A 17,752-nucleotide genomic window follows, 5' to 3' on the forward strand; every position below is an offset into this window, starting at 1 on the left:
TTGTATATCTGGTACCTCGGAACCACTTGTGCTATTAATCTGTAAATCTGTAATGTCCCCTTAGAAAAAACTTTATAAATACAGTGCTGGAAAATCTCTACGTTATTTGATTTTCAAGCAGCTGAGCAAAACTGAACGTACTCAGACATTTCTCTCTTTACTTATTCTAATCAACACTAAACTGACATACAATATTTTTAGAGCAACGCAATCTGACTTTCAATAATCCCTACAAAAGAATGGCCCTGACCAACAATAACCTATACCTGTCATGAATCACTTACCTCACGAAAATCTTCGTTACTCGAACTACTGCAATACAGCGAGCGCCAATACTGCCAGCTAAATAAAAGATTCTAAGTACTGAAGGCGCTAACAACTGATAGGCATAGTTAGCAAATGAAAGTTTTTGATAGAGAACAAACAATGTATTTACCTTAATAATGTTCAAAAGTGGCAAATGGCTCTGAGCACTATGGGACTTAACTGCTGTGGTCATCAGTCCCCTAGAACTTAGAACTGCTTAAACCTAACTAACCTAAAGTCATCACACACATCCATGCCCGAGGCAGGATTCGAACCTGCCAGCGTAGCAGTCGCGTGGTTACAGACTGTAGAGCCTAGAACTTCTCGGCCACTCTGGCCGGCTGTTCAAATGTCATAGATCGTCCGCTCTCAAAATTCTGCCATCTCTGCCCCCACATCCACCACTGCTGGCGGCTCACCTCCAACTGCGCAACGCTACGCGCTGTTCACATCCAACTGCCCACCACTACAATAGCAAATATTCCAACAATGCAAACCAACCACAGACTGCACACAGCACAGTCAGGGATTTTCATACAGAGTGCTATGTGGTATTACCAACATAAAAACCTTAACAGCCTACTTACAAATCTAATCATTTCATATACTCCATGTGCACTGTTGCAACATCTTGAGTTAACTGGAAACCTCTAAAAGGGTGTACTAATTTTTTTTCGGCAGTGTACATTAGTCGAGATAGGATATTTAGAATGGTAATAATAATACACCACGGCATTTCCGTAAGGAAATGAGAATATCCTGAAAAATGTCTTGTCGGATGAATCACGTTTCTTGTTACACCAGGTCGATGGTCGTTTCCGGATACACAGTCATTCAGGCGACTGGCAGCTCGAAACGTGCACCGCATCATGGCCGCAGGCCGGTGGGGTAGCATTATGCTCTGAAGGACATATTTCTGGGCTTCCATGGGACCTGTGATAGTAACCTAAGCACCACACAGCTGTGCATTACTTGAACATTATTGCGGACCACCTGCATCCTTTTATGCTTGATGTCTTCCCTGGCGCAACGGCATTTTCCAGCAGGATAACTGTCAGTGTCGCAAGACAAGAAGTGTGCCACATTGGTTTGAAAAGCGTAATAGTGAACGCATACTGATTTCTTACTCGTCAAACTCTCCTGGTCTGAAGTCGATGGAACACAACTGGACGCTGACGGGCGTCAGCCTCGTGTCCGCGAACCATCGGACCTCATTTTACTGCAATCACGTGACTTGTCCGAAGTCATCTGATGCCACATTCCTTCGGAAACATATCATGGACTTGTCGAATCCATGCCCCGTAAAATCGCTGGTCTACTGAGTTCCAAAGGCGAACTAACATGTTATTAAGGAGGTCGTCATAATGTTTTGGCTCATCGATAAATGATGTATGAGAATTTAGTACTCTAAGCTTTCAGATGTATGTGAGCTTAAATATTGTGTAAAGAGAAATCTTTAACTGTTTCAGGGCACTATGAACCAGATCATCTTTGCGAGTGCTAAGAACACAGTTGTACAGAGGCAACATGTTAGATACGTTCAGGTAAGTTGCAGTGGTTTCTCTCACGCCACAGAAATATACAATGTTCTTTTATTCATATTTATGTATTGTATAAATATTTGTTGCAAATATGCTCGAGAAAGAATTTCCGGTAATGAAACAAGACAAAGATCAGTGAAATTGTTTTACTATTAGAGGAATTGCATTTGTAAATGTGATTTTCTCTTAGTAAATACAGCAAGTATAATTGAACAATTGATGGGCTTCAATATTTCTTAACAATGGTACAACCTGTGGGAAGCCTGGAGGCAACCTCCGCAGCAGACGAGTGATTAATTTTATTTAATGTTGGTACACAATGTAAGTTCATATTTAATGGTTATTGTTACTGTCTGTTGCCTCAATCGCTCTCTCGGCATATGTTCATTACGTTTACTGTTGAAGATGCCTTTGATCACTCTTTGAAAGAATGGAAAATATATGTTTGAATCGTGAGAAAGAGGGCACTTCTGTTTTTAAATTTCGCGCCCTCCAGTGGATGGGTGCTTGCGTCTTAAAGGGTAGCATTGCATAATGCACAGCAGTTTTAGTTGTACAGTATGTGTTTATACCGCATCTGTAACAACGTTTTTACTGCAATGTGGTCTGCAATTTTCATATATGGTACAAACTGTATGTCGTTTGAGTAGATTACGAACAATGTTTTTCTTTCTGTTGTCGAACTGATGATGATTATCTGACTGATGGAAACCGCTCATCCTTCAATAAATTTTAGATCAAAATAAATAAATTTTGTACAGAAAATTAAAATCGTATGCTCCACGAACTTAGCCATGTCGGTCCTTCGCAATAAGCAAGTTTTCTTCTTCTTGCTGTAATATGATCTTGATATATTAGGTATTTTTTCGAGGGTAATTTCGGGACATTCTACTACATCACGCCAAAGTCTGTTTCTTGTACTAATGTTGCTCTGTTGATTTGCTGTGTGTTCCACTTTATATTTCTGTTGTGAGTAAACACGGTAGTATACGCGTAATGCACAACCTGCACATGGAAAGTGATGAGTAAATCCTTAGTGAAAAGGTTGAAAGATATAGAAGCAAACAAATATTGCGGTTTCCCTGCACTAAACTGTATTGATGAGTGTTCTCTCCGTTCTATCTGTTGCGGCGACGCTGCTGTTGACTGCATCTGAAAACATGCAGTTTAACATTAAATTGGACTGAGTTCTGTTGATTATGAATTCATTATACATAGAAAAGATACTGATTCCTTTTTAATGACTATGAGGGAAGTAAGTGACCGTGGAGTAGCATCACAAATTGCCCTGGAAAGCCATAAATGACTGAGATAAGATTCCTTCCATTGTGAGTCCGACAGCTGCTATTGTGATGCTTGCTCAGATTCATATTTTAATTTCTATACAGTTAATTGTAGTCTGATGACAAAATCGTTGACGACGCTATACGCTAGACAAAAATATTTGTTAGCACATTTGTAACTTTACACGTAAAGAATTTGAAGCGATACTCTGTATCTGAGGTAGAAATAATGAACAACAGTGAAGTGCGCTTAGGGAGAGATGAAAATTACCCAAGCCTGACACATATGCTAACTAATCCGATGACAACTGAAATTATCTGTTTTAGTAATAGTATTAGGTTACCCCTCGAATAAAAGAAACTTAAGGCTGTAATACCCTATCAGACTGAAGACCCGTCGAGGACGAGATTCTTAGAGACGAAACTCAAGTTCAACTGAGCATTGATAGTGGCAGGAAAAGTCGTATCTTCAAGGATGCAAACATTTCAACATAAGCTTAAAGTGGTTTAAGGAAACCACACTTTCTTTCTTTCGCTAGTTGTTCGTTACTTCTTTTAAACTGAATACTGACGATGCAATAATTATATGTCTACAAATTCACAGAACCGTTGGGAAATATCCACATTTTTCAGGACATTTAATTTTTACCTTTTACCATATAAGGATTTGTTTATTATAAAACCACCAAATAATTTATTTATTACAGTCTTCTACTAGTCCATCTCGTCCTTCCCTCTTTCTCTCTCTGTCTATCTCCTGACCCCTCTCGCTATTCATCTCCTACTGCCTCTCTCTGTCCATCTCCTGACCCTATCTCTCTGTTCATCTACTCCTGCCTCTCTCTCTGTCAATCTCCTCCTACCCCTGTCTCTGTCGATCTCCTCCAGCCTCTCCCTCTATCCATCTCCTCCTACCCCTCTCTCTGTCCATCTTCTCCTTCCCCTCTCTCTGTCCATTTCCCCCAGCCTCTCTCTCTGTCCATCTCTTCCAGCCTTTCTCTCTATCCATCTCCTGCCTCTCTCTGTCCATCTCCTGACCCTGTGTCTCTGTTCATCCACTCCTGCCTCTCTCTCTCTGTCTATCCCCTGCCCCTTCTCTCTGTACATCTCCGCCTGCCTCTCTCCCTGTCCATCTCCTCCTACCCCTTTCTCTCTCCATCTCCTCCTACCCCTTTCTCTGTCGATCTCCTCCTGCCTCCCTCTCTGACCATCTCCGCCTGATCCCCCTCTCTCTGTCCATCACATCCTACCCCTCTCTCTATCCATCTCCTCCTGCACCTCCGTCCATCTTCTTATGACCCTCTCTCTGTCCGTCTCCTCCAGCCTCACTCCCTGTCCATCTCCTCCTACCCCTCTCTGTGTCCATCTCCTTCTAGCCCTCTCTCTGTCCATGTTCTCCTACCCCTCTCTCTGTCCATCTCCTCCTGCCTCTCTCTCTGTACATCTCCTCCTACCCCTCTCTATGTCCATCTCCTCCTGCCTCTCTTTTTGTAGATCTCCTCCTACCCCTCTGTCTCTCCATCTCCTCCTACCTCTCTCTCTGTCCATCTCTTCCTACCCCTCACTCTGTCCATCTGCTCCTTCCCCATGTGCCCATCTTCTCCTCTGCCCTTCTTTCTCCACGCTATCATTCCCCCCTCAATAGGAGGCCGGTGGTTCTTACCTCCACAGTATTTCTTTCTAGATTGTAAGTAGCATGCTCACGAAATTAGACTGAAATCATTCCAAGAGTTAACCATGAGCTTGTTACCCATACCTTTGCTTGCGCATGCACATGTCTAGTACATTTCACATACATTTAAATCATTTCACACGTATTTCTACACATATTTCACTGTAGGTGTAGTCAATTTCACGCCTCAGCTACATTTTCACGCAGCTCAATGTTTATGACGTCATATCTTCTAAACTATATGCCGTACAATGTTAGCATTTTGCGATACATTCAGTGGATATATGTGTCTACTGTATGCGGAATATGTTGCAAATAGAGTTAGAAGCAAAGAATTAATAAATTAAAAGGTCAAGCATGATGTCGCAGTTTTTCATGCACCTCAGTGTTTTTGATGTCATATCTCCCGAAATGTATGTGGTACAATGATATAATTTTGCTGTTACATTCACTGGTATATATTAATACTGTCTGAAAAATGTGTCGCGAATACAGTGCGTAGTAAATAAGCAATACATTAAAACGTCATGCTTCATGTGGCAGTTTTACTGCATGTACATGGAAAATGTAATAAGCGATAAAGTTTTTTCCTTTCATCATTAAGTGGGGGCAGACAGCGAGAATAAGTTTCGTAAGGGTTTAAAGTTGTGTGTAATGTTCGTGAAAGTCACTAAATGCTCTCGTTCTCAAATACTGGGTGAACAAAGTATGGGTAGTCGAGTGTCGTGGGTTACTCTCACAGCGATTCTTCCCAAACAGTAAGTGATACGTGTATCAAGTTTTTTTGAAACCGGTTATGTGGTTTAAGATTGTGGAACATAGATGTATACAAACCTACGAACATTCATTTTTACAAATGTATGGATGTATTGATTCAGTGCTTATCTGGTTAAAACACAGGCTGCATACCGTTTTAAGTTCTTGAATTAAGAGGTGCTCTATTACAGTAAATTTAAATATTTCACAAATATTTCAGTTTTTATTGAGGCCACTCTTTGCATTCCCATCCAAATTAGATTTACCTTGCTGTGTAACTGGCTTGGGAATTACTGCGATAAGTAAAGTAATTATCAACAAGAATGTTAGTTTGAACTATACAGTGCTTTGTAAAGAAAGGTCACGCTGGACGTAGTATGGCTTTCGCTTTATACAGCATACGAAGCTGCTTAAGCAGACTGTAATGGGATGACTGACAAATAGTTTCGCGTATAATCTACATCACTGCCTGACCTTTTTTTTCGACATACATCAATGGTTGCTAGATGAGATAACAGTGTAAAGTAAAAGAAAAAGTACAGTGGAAATCATACCTTAAACCTTTATTTGAAATTTTAAACCACCAAGGCTTATACATTCAGCCGTACAAAAGCACTACACAAAAAACAACCAAAAGTATTTTCTATGTGTCTTAGAGTTGGTAGCAACTCGTGAAAATGTGTTTGATTTGGGGCAAACTGTCCATCATATTTCAAACGAAACATCTTGCTGTAGCAAGAGAGGTGCCTGCGGGTGCGAAGGATAGAGAAAACATTCCCAATTAGGCGACTAAACCTGCCCTTCGGGATCTCCCAGCCATTGATACCATACACTTTACTACTTACTTTAATGTCTCGTTAAATTGCAATATAATGGTAGTATATGTCATTAAAACGTGCAAAACACTTACGTGTTTAATTTAATAACAAAATTAGTACAAGCTAGTGAAATAATTTATGGTATTGTAAGATTTTTATGAGATATTAGTCTATGTAATCGATAACAAAAATATGGAAGCGCCAATAGAAAGCCGACCGATGTGGCCGAGCGGTTCTAGGCGCCTTAGGCTGGAACCGAACGACCGCTACGATCGCAGGTTCGAATCCTGCCTCGGGCATGGATGTGTGTGATGTCCTTAGGTTAGTTATGTTTAAGTAGTTCTAAGTTCTGGGGGACTGATGACCTCAGATGTCAAGTCCCATAGTGCTCAGAGCCATTTGAACCATCTGAACCAATCAAAAACACAGCTCATTTTTTGCAAAACACCTTCAGCTACATGCTTTTAACTAAAACACAGCTCACAAGTCAGAAAGGAAATTGTAAACTTGTGGTTATCTTAAAAGGGAACTGTTTTGCAGCGGTGTAAGATCGGTCGCTAGACAAAATCTGATGAGTCAAACCTCAGGTGCCGGCCGCGGTGGTCTTGCGGTTCTAGGTGCTGTAGTCCGGAACCGCGGGAATGCTACGGTCGCAGGTTCGAATCCTGCCTGGGGCATGGATGTGTGTGATGTCCTTAGGTTAGTTAGGTTTAAGTAGTTCTAAGTTCTAGGGGACTGATGACCTAAGATGTTAAGTCCCATAGTGCTCAGAGCCATTTGAACCATTTTTGAAACCTCAGGTAAATCCGATTGTACATTTACGCTAGCCTCGCAACGAAGAGTTTTATTCTCAACAAGGAGTCTTAGCTCGCAGACTCTGTTAGGAGCTAGAACTTCGGAATTTTGTGAGTAATGCTTTCCACACTGCACACCACCCTGCTTGTAGCAGGAATCCGTGACGAATCGTGCAGTTCTTCCTTGATCTTCTTAATGAATATCATCAACCCAATCTGGTTAAGGTCCCAGACCGTCGAAAAATACTGTTGGTCGAATCGTGCAACATCTAGATTTGTCCGGAATTCAGATGTGACAGCGAGTGTTTGGGAACGGAGTGCAGGTACGCTCGCCGTCAAGGGTCTGGTCGACCAGAAGACCGCCAGGAGCGAGGATCGCCGTCTTCTGCACCAGTCACATCCTGTCCCCTTCAGATCGACGCTTGCCATCCTAGAGTATGTAATAGTCACGTGAAAACGTTCTGCGTCATCCCGCATCACTCGTCGGAAACTAGGAGCAATCGGACTAGGGAATTACCGTCCCATGCGTAGATTGCATTTAACAGACGACTTAAACGGCTGCGTTTGGAGTGGTGCCTTGACTGGGAAGCATCGACTGCTGATAATCGGCATCGAACTGTTTTCAGCGATGAATCACGGTTCTGCACTACCCCAGATAACCGTCGTTGGTGAGAATGGCTGCGACCTGGGAAGACGCCCCATTCTGCCGAAGTTTTTTAGAGGCACAACAGTTTACTCCTGTGATCATGGTGTCGGGAGCCATCGATTATAACATCAGATCACGGCTGGTAGTGACTGAGACAACTCGGACTACACAACGGTTACTCACGGTTAATCCCATATCCTCATGAGTTACCTCTCATACAACAGTCTCGTGGTGCTATTTACAACAGCACACTTCTCGGCCACACGTCTCTAGGAACTGTCTTCATGATGTTGAGGTACTCCTGCGGCCTTCAATATCGCCTGATCTGCCCCCTTTAGAAGATCTGTGGGTCCATCTCGATTCTCAGCTTCGTCCAAGTGCCAGTATCCGGGGCATAATGGACCACTTACAACAGTTATGTGCCAACTTGCCTCAATAGAAGATACAACAATTTTATGACCCCCGTTCAACCTGGTCACTGCTAACGTCATACTGCTCAGTGAACTCATACTGCCAAGTTCTTTATAAATTTGGGTAGATGTTGTAATTATTTAAATAATATCACACCTTCTCAGCCTGCGTAGTTTCATTTAGTTTACTCTTCGCTTCTGGGAGCTTCACATTTTTCGTCAGATAGTGTAGAATGCCACAATTAGTGCAACTATGATAACCAAAAAAGTAGCGTAATATAGTAGAAACGAAGGTAGGCGGTTGGCAAGGGACTGATGACCCTGCAGTTTGGTCCCTTTATCCCCAAACCAACCAACCAACTAGGCAGCGGGCGCAGGACAGGAAGAGACTAGCAGCGAGCAGCTGTTGCGTATTTAATGTAAACCCCAGTGTTGATCACGGGATTGGTACACGTAACTGTCTTCCTTTCACATGGTCGTGCAGTTGGTGCCATCAGCAAGACTTCTGTCTTCGTTTTTCTGGCAGACTTTCCTGACTGTTGGAGTCGGCACACAAGAGTAACTAATGGAAGAAGCCATCCATCGTCCATCTGTGATGGTGTCTCATAAATGTAGATGACTGTGGGCAGAGTCACACGTGCGTGGGACCCCGCTGCCCACAGGCATCTTATGCAGCGGAACATACATACTCTATGAGTGAAGTTAAACGCAGAAATGCAAGATAACCTTTCTGTAAGAGAACTGAACAATAAGGCAGTGGACCTGTTTGCAACAACATATATTGTTATCATGGTAGTGGTGTCTTTAGATGCCTGAAATGAATATTTAGTACCATAGTTTTGAGAAACTTAACTAATTACTAAGTAGAATAATGAAGCACAATTACAGGGTTCAGTCACATTACTGTGACCATCGCCTATGTTCGACGTCCACATGCAATAACCATTCACAGACGGCAGGTAGCAGTACTAGCAGTGGAGGATATATAAAGCGTCTCGGGGGGGATGCGGAAACCAGTGCAGTCGTTGTCGTAACACGGAAATAGAGGGATTCATCTGACGTCGAAAAGGGTGTGGTCAGTGGTTTTCTAGCCAAGGATGGAAGCATTGGTTAATACAGGGTGGCGCACGAAATGTGTTTTTTGAATATAAACTTTATTGTCAATACAATCTGAAAGGAACATATACTACAATAAATAGCCGTCCATGGAGATTTGTTCTAACTCAGCACATGCTCAATATGTCTACTATTTCGTTTCCTAACTTCCTTCAATCTAACACTGAAGTTAGTGATTACCCTACGGCACATGTCTTCCATAATTTCACTGCAAGCTTGAAGAATAAGTCTTCTGAGCTCAATTAAATCACGTGGACATTTCGGGAAAAGTTTTGCCTTTAGGTACCCCCAAAGAAAAAAGTCACGTGGGTTGAGGTCTGGACTATTGAGGGGCCAATTCTGTCCGTCATTGAAGCGACCTAGAAACACGAGTGAAATGATCCGCATGTCGAAATGCTCGTGTAAAAACTCCAACACAGTGTTTGCAGTATGTGGCCTTGCTCCATCTTGCATGAGCCACTGCGTGTTGAAGAGCATGGCAGTAGCAAGAAGCGCCGGCCGGAGTGGCCGTGCGGTTCTGGGCGCTACAGTCTGGAGCCGAGCGACCGCTACGGTCGCAGGTTCGAATCCTGCCTCGGGTGTGGATGTGTGTGATGTCCTTAGGTTAGTTAGGTTTAATTAGTTCTAAGTTCTAGACGAATGATGACCTCAGACGTTAAGTCGCATAGTCTTCAGAGCCAGTAGCAATAAGCTGTGGAATGAAGCTATTGCGAAGCATGCTCAAATAACGTTCGCTGTTCACAGTTTCAACAAAGAAAAAGGGTCCAATAAGTCCGTGACTGGAAATTGCTGCCCACGCTGTAATCCTCGGAGCATAATGTTGTCGTTCATTAAGTAATTGTGAGTTTTTAGTGGCCCAAAAGCGTACATTTTGTTTGTTAACCACGCCGTCTAAATGAAAATGCACGTCGTCTGAAAACCAAACGTTGTTGAGAGTGTCTTCCCTATCCTCCGCCCATTGAGCAAACAGTAGTCTCCGCTGTTTGTGTTCTTCAGTGAGCTTCTGTGCACAGGTCATCTTGTATGGGTACATATGGAGGTCACTTTTAAGAATACGTTGAACGGAGCGTCTGGATATTCCCAGTTGCGCTGCTGCCTTTCTACACGATTTCCCGGGACTTCTCTGTACAGCAACTCGTACCGCTTCAATATTCTCCGGCGAACAAACAGGCTGGATATTCCCAGTTGCGCTGCTGCTTTTCTACACGATTTCCCGGGACTTCTCTGTACAGCAACTCGTACCGCTTCAATATTCTCCGGCGAACAAACAGGCTTAGACCGAGCTCGCTTCGCTTCCAATACTGTTCCTTCCTCTACAGGTTTATCGTACAACCTGTGGATGGACTTCTTGCAAGGGAACCATCGTGTGTTAAACTGTTGTCGAAAACGCCTCTGAGTCGCAACAAGGCTTTTCGTTTCATGAAAAAGTAACACAATTGCCGATCGTTGCTGTGTCGTCGGTCTTCCATTGTCAGACATTGCTGCTTACTAGTCTCCTACCGGCAGTATCGTGAATTACACGTCATTTCGTAACTCATTTGTTTTTCCAAGCTCTGCTGGTACTGCTGTAGAGATCCCAGCGGGATATCTAATGTGCGTCGTAAATTGTGAAAGAAACAATTGGTAACACATTTCGTGCGTCACCCTGTATATACCGTTCATGGCAAAATGGCGCTATCCAAAACATGCGCCGAGGCCGATGTGGTTCACCACGGGCCATAGATGACAGAGGTGAACGACGGTTGCAGAGATGTTCAAATGGTTCAAATGGCTCTGAGCACTATGGGACTTAACTTCTGAGGTCATCAGTCCTCTAGAACTTAGAACTACATAAACCTAACTAACCTAAGGACATCACACACATCCATTCCCGAGGCAGGATGCGAACCTGCGACCGTAGCGGTCGCGCGGTTTCTAAACTGTAGCGCCCAGAACCGCTCGGCCACCCCGGCCGGCCTGCAGAAATGTGTACGGGCGAATAGATGTGCGTCCGTTGAGCAACTGACAGCCCAGATGAGCCAAGGGGCTATCAACAGTGTCTCCTCAACGGCAATTCAGCAAACGCTATTGCATACGGGCCTCCGCGGCAGGCGCCTGTTTCATGCACTCATATTGATTGCTGTCTATCGGTGACGAAGGTTGTAATTTGCGCACCAATATCGCAACTGGACGTCCACTGAGTGGTGATAGGTAGCCTTTTCACACGAATCACGTTTTTTGCTCCATCGAACAAATGGCTGTTGGCGTGAAAGTAAATACCCTGCAACAATTGTTGGAAGGGTCCAGCCCAGAGGATGGAGTGCTATGGTCTGGGGAATGTTTTCGTGGCATTCCCTGGGTGAGCTCGTCATTCTGGAAGGCTCAATAGATCAACACAAGTATGTGTCTATCCTTGGGGACCACGTCCATACCTACACACAGTTTGTTTTCCTTGGCACGATGACGTCTAGGAGCAGAACAATGCAAGGTGTCACACGGTGCGCAGTTTACATGAGTGGTTCTAAGAGCAACAGGATGAGTTTACCGTGCTCATCTGGCGACAAAATTCCCGAATTAAAGTCCAGTCGAAAATTTGTGTGACCACTTCGATCGGGCTATTCCCGGTATGGACCCTCAACCGAGAAAAGCACAGCTGGCCACAGCACTGGAGTCGCCATGGCTCCACATTCCTGTTGGTACCTCCCAGAACCTCACTGACTGTCTTCCTGCACGTTTCGTAGCAGTCCGTGCTGCAAAAGGTGGTTATTTAGGCTTTTGATAGCTAGTCACATTAATGTGGCTGGATAGTGTAGAAGTGGCCAACATTGAAATATGTAGGAGACACTATTCCTATGATAGGAGTGTATTTCCATTTCATAGTGGCGCACAAAAAAAAACAAAAAACAAAATAAAGCGTAGTTATAGTTAGATAGCTGCGTTAAGATCATAAACGGAAAAATGTACGATAAAATGCACTTACCTATCTTGCCATCTGAGAATTGTATCTGCTCAGTGTAAGGAACACGATAGCTGGCTTCAAAATAAATAAACAAATAAATTTGAGTCGGCGGTTTCCGATTACTTGTCTCCATCTATGGTTATATATCTTACAACGAGAGGTACCCAGCATTGGGATCGATTTTTTGAAACTATTAATACAGTGATGTAGGTTCAGATGCCCGGTATCTTGCACTGCTATCATTAACCCTAGTGGGCCCTCGTTTGCGAGTAATTGACGAACACAATCGGAATTTTGCATGACTCTCAGTATTATTAAAAAAGTATTACGATAGTAAATGTTTGTATGGTGTAATCGATAGGGTAAAGCCTTTTTGTGCAGAAGGTTGTAGTTACACATCTAGGCTAGTATGATAATTTTTTTCTATTTCTAAATTTTTAGCGAATTGAAATTTGATTATCGTTTTCATGGAATTAATTGGTTTAAATGTAATTTTTTATTTCTATTCCTTTGTCACATCATTGTAGTGATCATGTCAACTTCTTCATTTGCTCTCATTTTTCTTCCTATCATTCTTTTTCCGTTTGAAATCTTTATTTATGTGATTTTAATTAATTTCATGTATTAATTTTGATTCAATTTCTTTCGTTTCATCATCCTGTTTTTTCGTCTATGTTACTGCTGACATTGCTTGTATTCATTTTGCTTGAATCTCATTTTACTTATAATCACTTCTTTCATTTAAATTTTCACCTGCGCTATTTTTTTCATAGTGCAATAGGAATTTAGGCTATGGTCTATATGACGATTACCATAAGAAATTACACTTCTTCTAACGAAAAATACATGTTTGACACCTTTACATAGTCAAGATAAATAGATTTATCTTTCGTTTTTTAGCTGATAGATAGGAAATTTCAAATATTTATGTATAATAATACAGAAATATAATTATATTCACATTCACAAAAATTCCGATCGCAAAAAGAAAGATATACAGCAAAATACAAACAATGAAAAAATTCATACGACGATTAAAATGGTGTAATAAAGGAACAGAATTATAAAAAAAACGCATTTAAACCAATGAACTGAATAAAAATAATGATCAAAGTCATTTAGATACAGATTTAAAAATAAAATAATGCAAAGCAGATTCGAGCCCACGACCTTCTGCATGCGAAAGCTTTCCCCTATCCGTTACACCGTGCAACCAAATCAGAAGCTAATAATTTTTTTATCATTATTGAGCATCACATAAAATTCCGAATTTTTTTCGTCGATTGCTCGCAAACGAGAGCCCATTAGGGTGAATGGCTGCAGGGTGTGATGGCTAGGATCTTAGCCTACACCACCGTGTAGATCGTTTCAAAAAGTCGATCTCACAGTTGGGGACCTCTCCGTGTTAGAGGAAAGTTACTGGCGAGTTCCATCTTCTGATAATATAATGTAGAAACAAATTTTACGTTTTAAGCAACAGTGCATAGCTGTTCTGCAAAAATGAAGAAGTTACTCATATTTAATCATTTTCTGAATCTCATTACAAAACCATTATCAGCTGCACGTCTTTCTCTACAATCACACATCGCAAAGGGAAGCAGTAAGAGAAATACTATCTTGGTTTTCCATCAGACATCCTGCGTGGAACAGCTAATTGACTATGGTGTTGCAAGGAAGCTTATTTTAATGAATTAATACCATTAGCTAGGTCAACGCAAATATTTCACTGCGTGAAACTAGCGACATCTGTACAAAATCTCATGGCTTATCAGAACTTCTTAACACTGACTTTACTTCCGTGTGAAGCAGTTTTGCCATTTGTCAAACTAATTTATGAACCTGAAGCTTTAAATGTTCGCATTGTTTTCAGTGGGAAAAACAGTAACTGTGAAAAGGGATAATTAACAGTTTATATAGCAGATTAATTAACAAGCACCCGGCAATAAGACGTGTAATGGATGTGTGACAAAAAGCGCCATCATATGACTTATTTACGCATTTCAATAGTAAACTTCATCACTATCAAATTTAAGTAAAAGTCTTGTTATCTCGTGGAAGTACGAAAGAGAAAGCTTCAGGGACAGGATACCGAATTCTTACCCCTCAACAAACTGATGGCATCAGCTGATGGGATTAAGTTTTCCAACATAGGTGTGAATTACACTACTGGTACTGGCCATTAAAATTGCGACACCAAGAAGAAATGCAGATGATAAACGGGTTTTCATTGGACAAATATATTATACTAGAACTGACATGCGATTACATTTTAACTCAGTTTAGGTGCATAGATCCCGAGAAATCAGTACCCAGAACAACCATCACTGGCCGTAATAACGGCCTTGATACGCCTGGGCATTGAGTCAAACAGAACTTGGATGGGGTGTACAAGTACAGCTGCCCATGCAGCTTCAACCCGATACCACAGATCATCAAGAGTAGTGACTGGCGTATTGTGACGAGCCAGTTGCTCGCCCACCATTGACCAGACGTTTTCAGTTGGTGAGATCTGGAGAATGTGCTGGCCATGCCAGCAGTCGAACATTTTCTGTATCCAGAAAGGCCCGTACAGGGCCACCAACATGCGGTCGTGCATTATCCTGCTGAAATGTAGAGTTTCGCATGGATCGAATGAAGGGTGTGGCCACGGGTCGTAACACATCTGAAATATAACGTCCACTGTTCAAAATGCCGTCAATGCGAACAAGAGGTGACCGAGACGTGTAACCAATGGCACCCTATACCATCACGCCGGGTGATAGGCCAGTATGGCGATGACGAATACACACTTCCAATGTGCGTTCACCGCGATGTCGCCAAACACGGATGGGACCATCATGATGCTGTAAACAGAACCTGGATTCATTCGAAAAAATGAAGTTTTGCCATTCGTGCACCCAGGTTCGTTGTTGAGTACACCATTGCAGGCGCTCCTGTCTGTGCTGCAGCATCAAGGGTAACCGCAGGCATGGTTTCCGAGATGGTAGTCCATGGTGCTGCAAACGTCATCGAACTGTTCGTGCAGATGGTTGTTGTCTTGCAAACGTCCCCATCTGTTGACTCGGGGATCAAGACGTGGCTGCAAGATCAGTTACAGCCATGCGGATAAGATGCCTGTCATCTCGACTGCTAGTGATACGAGGCCGTTGGAATCCAGCACGGCGTTCCGTATTACCCTCCTGAACTCACTCCACATTCTGCTAACAGTCATTGGATCTCTAACAACGCGAGCAGCAATGTCTCGATACGATAAACCGCAATCGAGACAGGCTACAATCCGACCTTTATCAAAGTCGGAAACGTGATGGTACGCATTTCTCCTCCTTACACGAGGCATCACAACAACGTTTCACCAGGCGACGCCGGTCAACTGCTGTTTGTGTATGAGAAATCGGTTGGAAACTTTCCTCATGTCAGCACGTTGTAGGTGTCGCCACCTTCGCCAACGTTGTGTGAATGGTCTGAAAAGCTAATCATTTGCATATCATAGCATCTTCTTCCTGTCGGTTAAATCTCGCGTCTGTAGCACGTCATCTTCGTGGTGTAGCAATTTTAATGGTCAGTAGTGTATATGTTGACACAGTAATGATAGGATGGGTCGAAGTAAATTTCTGGTTCCATTTTACATTCTAAAGGCCTTTATCATTTAACAATTAACACAGTAATACATCATACATTTTTAATTATTAGAATTGAGGGCAGATGGAAATATTTCTTGGAAGTATCACATTATAGATCTTCTGCACGAGCTTTTGCTACTACAACCCATGTAAGATTAATCTCCGCTGTCTCTGACACTGAAACGTTACATCTAGTTTATACTGAGGTGACAAAAGTAATGGGATACCTCCTAATATCGTATTGCACCTTCTTTTGCCCGGCGTAGTGTAACAACCCGACGTGGCATAGACTCAACAAGTCGCTGGACGTCCCCTGCAGAAATAATGAGCCACACTGCCTCTATGGCGGTCCATAATTGCGAAATTGTTGTCGGTGCAGGATTTTGTGCATAAACTGACCTCTCGACTATGTCTTATAAATATTCGATGGGTGGCCAGATCATTCCGTCGAATTGTCCACAATGTTCTCCAAACTAATCATGAACAATTCAGGCCTGGTGAGATGGCGAATTGTTACCTGTAAAAAATCCATTTTTGGGAGTATCAAGCCCATGAATGGCTGCGAATGGTCTCCAAGTAGCCGAAATTAACCATTTCCAGTCACTGATCGGGTCAGTTGGACCAGAAGACCCAGTCCATTCCATGGCAACGCAGCCCACACCATTATGGAACCACCACCAGGGTGCACAGTGCCTTGTTGACAACTTGGGTCCATAGCATCGTGTGGTCTGCGCAACACTCGAACCCTCCCATCCTCTCTTACCAAGTGGAATCGGGACTCGTCTGGCCAGGACACAGCTTTCCAGTCGTCTAGAGCCCAACCGATATGATCAGAACCCCAGGAGAGGCGCTGGTGACGAAGTTGCGCTGGTACCAAAGGCAGTCGCGTAAGTCGTCTGCTGCCATAGCCGATTAACTCAAGATTTCGCCGCACAGTGGTAACACACAAGTTCGTCGTACGTCCCACATCGATTTCTGCGCCTATTTCACTCGACGTTGCTTGTCTCTTAGCACTGACTACTCTACGCAAACGCCACTGTCGTCGTCGATGGTGAGACGTAATATCTGAAATTTGGTATTCTCAGCACACTCTTGACACTGTGGATCTCGGAAGATTGAATTACCTAACGATATCCGAAACTTAATGGCCCATGCGCCTAGCTCCAACTCCCATTCCTCATACAAAGTCTGTTAATTCTCATCGTGCGCTCATAATCACGCAGGAAGCCTCTTCAGCTAAACCACAACAAATGACAGCTCCGTCACTGCAATCCCCTTTTATACATAGTGTACGCGATAGTACCGCCATCTGTATCTGTGCATAGCGCTATCCCATGACTTTTGTCACCTCAGTATATTTTACGTACTTTCTCTCTGTTATCTCCTACGGTATCATATTTTGGGGCAACCAAGAATATTCTTAGCCCAGAAAAAGGTGGTAGGATCTGCGGTTTCAGATTGCGAACTTCGCTTAGACCGTTTATCATGGTTCTCGGAATTCTAACTCTGCCATCCTTGTATACAAACTTCATCAAGGGATTAGTTGTGTGAAGTGTTGATTCACTTAGAAGAAACTGTAATATTCATTCAGTGAACGCAGCAGCAGATCTGAAAAATTTGACTGGCAAACCTTCAGTCTTCAAACCTAACTTGAAGAACTTCTTTATGGCACACTCCTTTTTTTTTTAAACAGGAGTGCCTAACAGTAATTGAGAACCTTTTTTCTCTGTTCTGTGCTGTTTATTGATACGCGCTCTTATTATTCTCTTTTATTTATTAATTTTTAAGTTACATTTATTTACATTTTTTCTGATCGCCCTTCCGTAAACTACGTACCGCCTCGTTCCATCAC

At 42.7% G+C, this 17,752-nt stretch overlaps 1 protein-coding gene across 2 annotated transcripts in view; it reads left to right on the forward strand.

Moving 5' to 3' along the window:
* The window catches only part of LOC126298160 (alpha-aminoadipic semialdehyde synthase, mitochondrial), a 237,990-nt gene that overhangs the window by 40,331 nt on the left and 179,907 nt on the right, over positions 1–17,752 (forward strand). For both annotated transcript variants that reach the window (XM_049989470.1, XM_049989469.1), the window contains exon 2: positions 1,776–1,850. In XM_049989470.1, the coding sequence (XP_049845427.1) occupies positions 1,782–1,850 (69 nt within the window). In that variant the 5' untranslated portion in view covers positions 1,776–1,781. The remainder of the gene's footprint in view (positions 1–1,775; positions 1,851–17,752) is intronic.

The sequence above is a fragment of the Schistocerca gregaria genome, chromosome X, assembly GCF_023897955.1.
Source record: "Schistocerca gregaria isolate iqSchGreg1 chromosome X, iqSchGreg1.2, whole genome shotgun sequence".
NCBI lineage: Eukaryota > Metazoa > Arthropoda > Insecta > Orthoptera > Acrididae > Schistocerca > Schistocerca gregaria.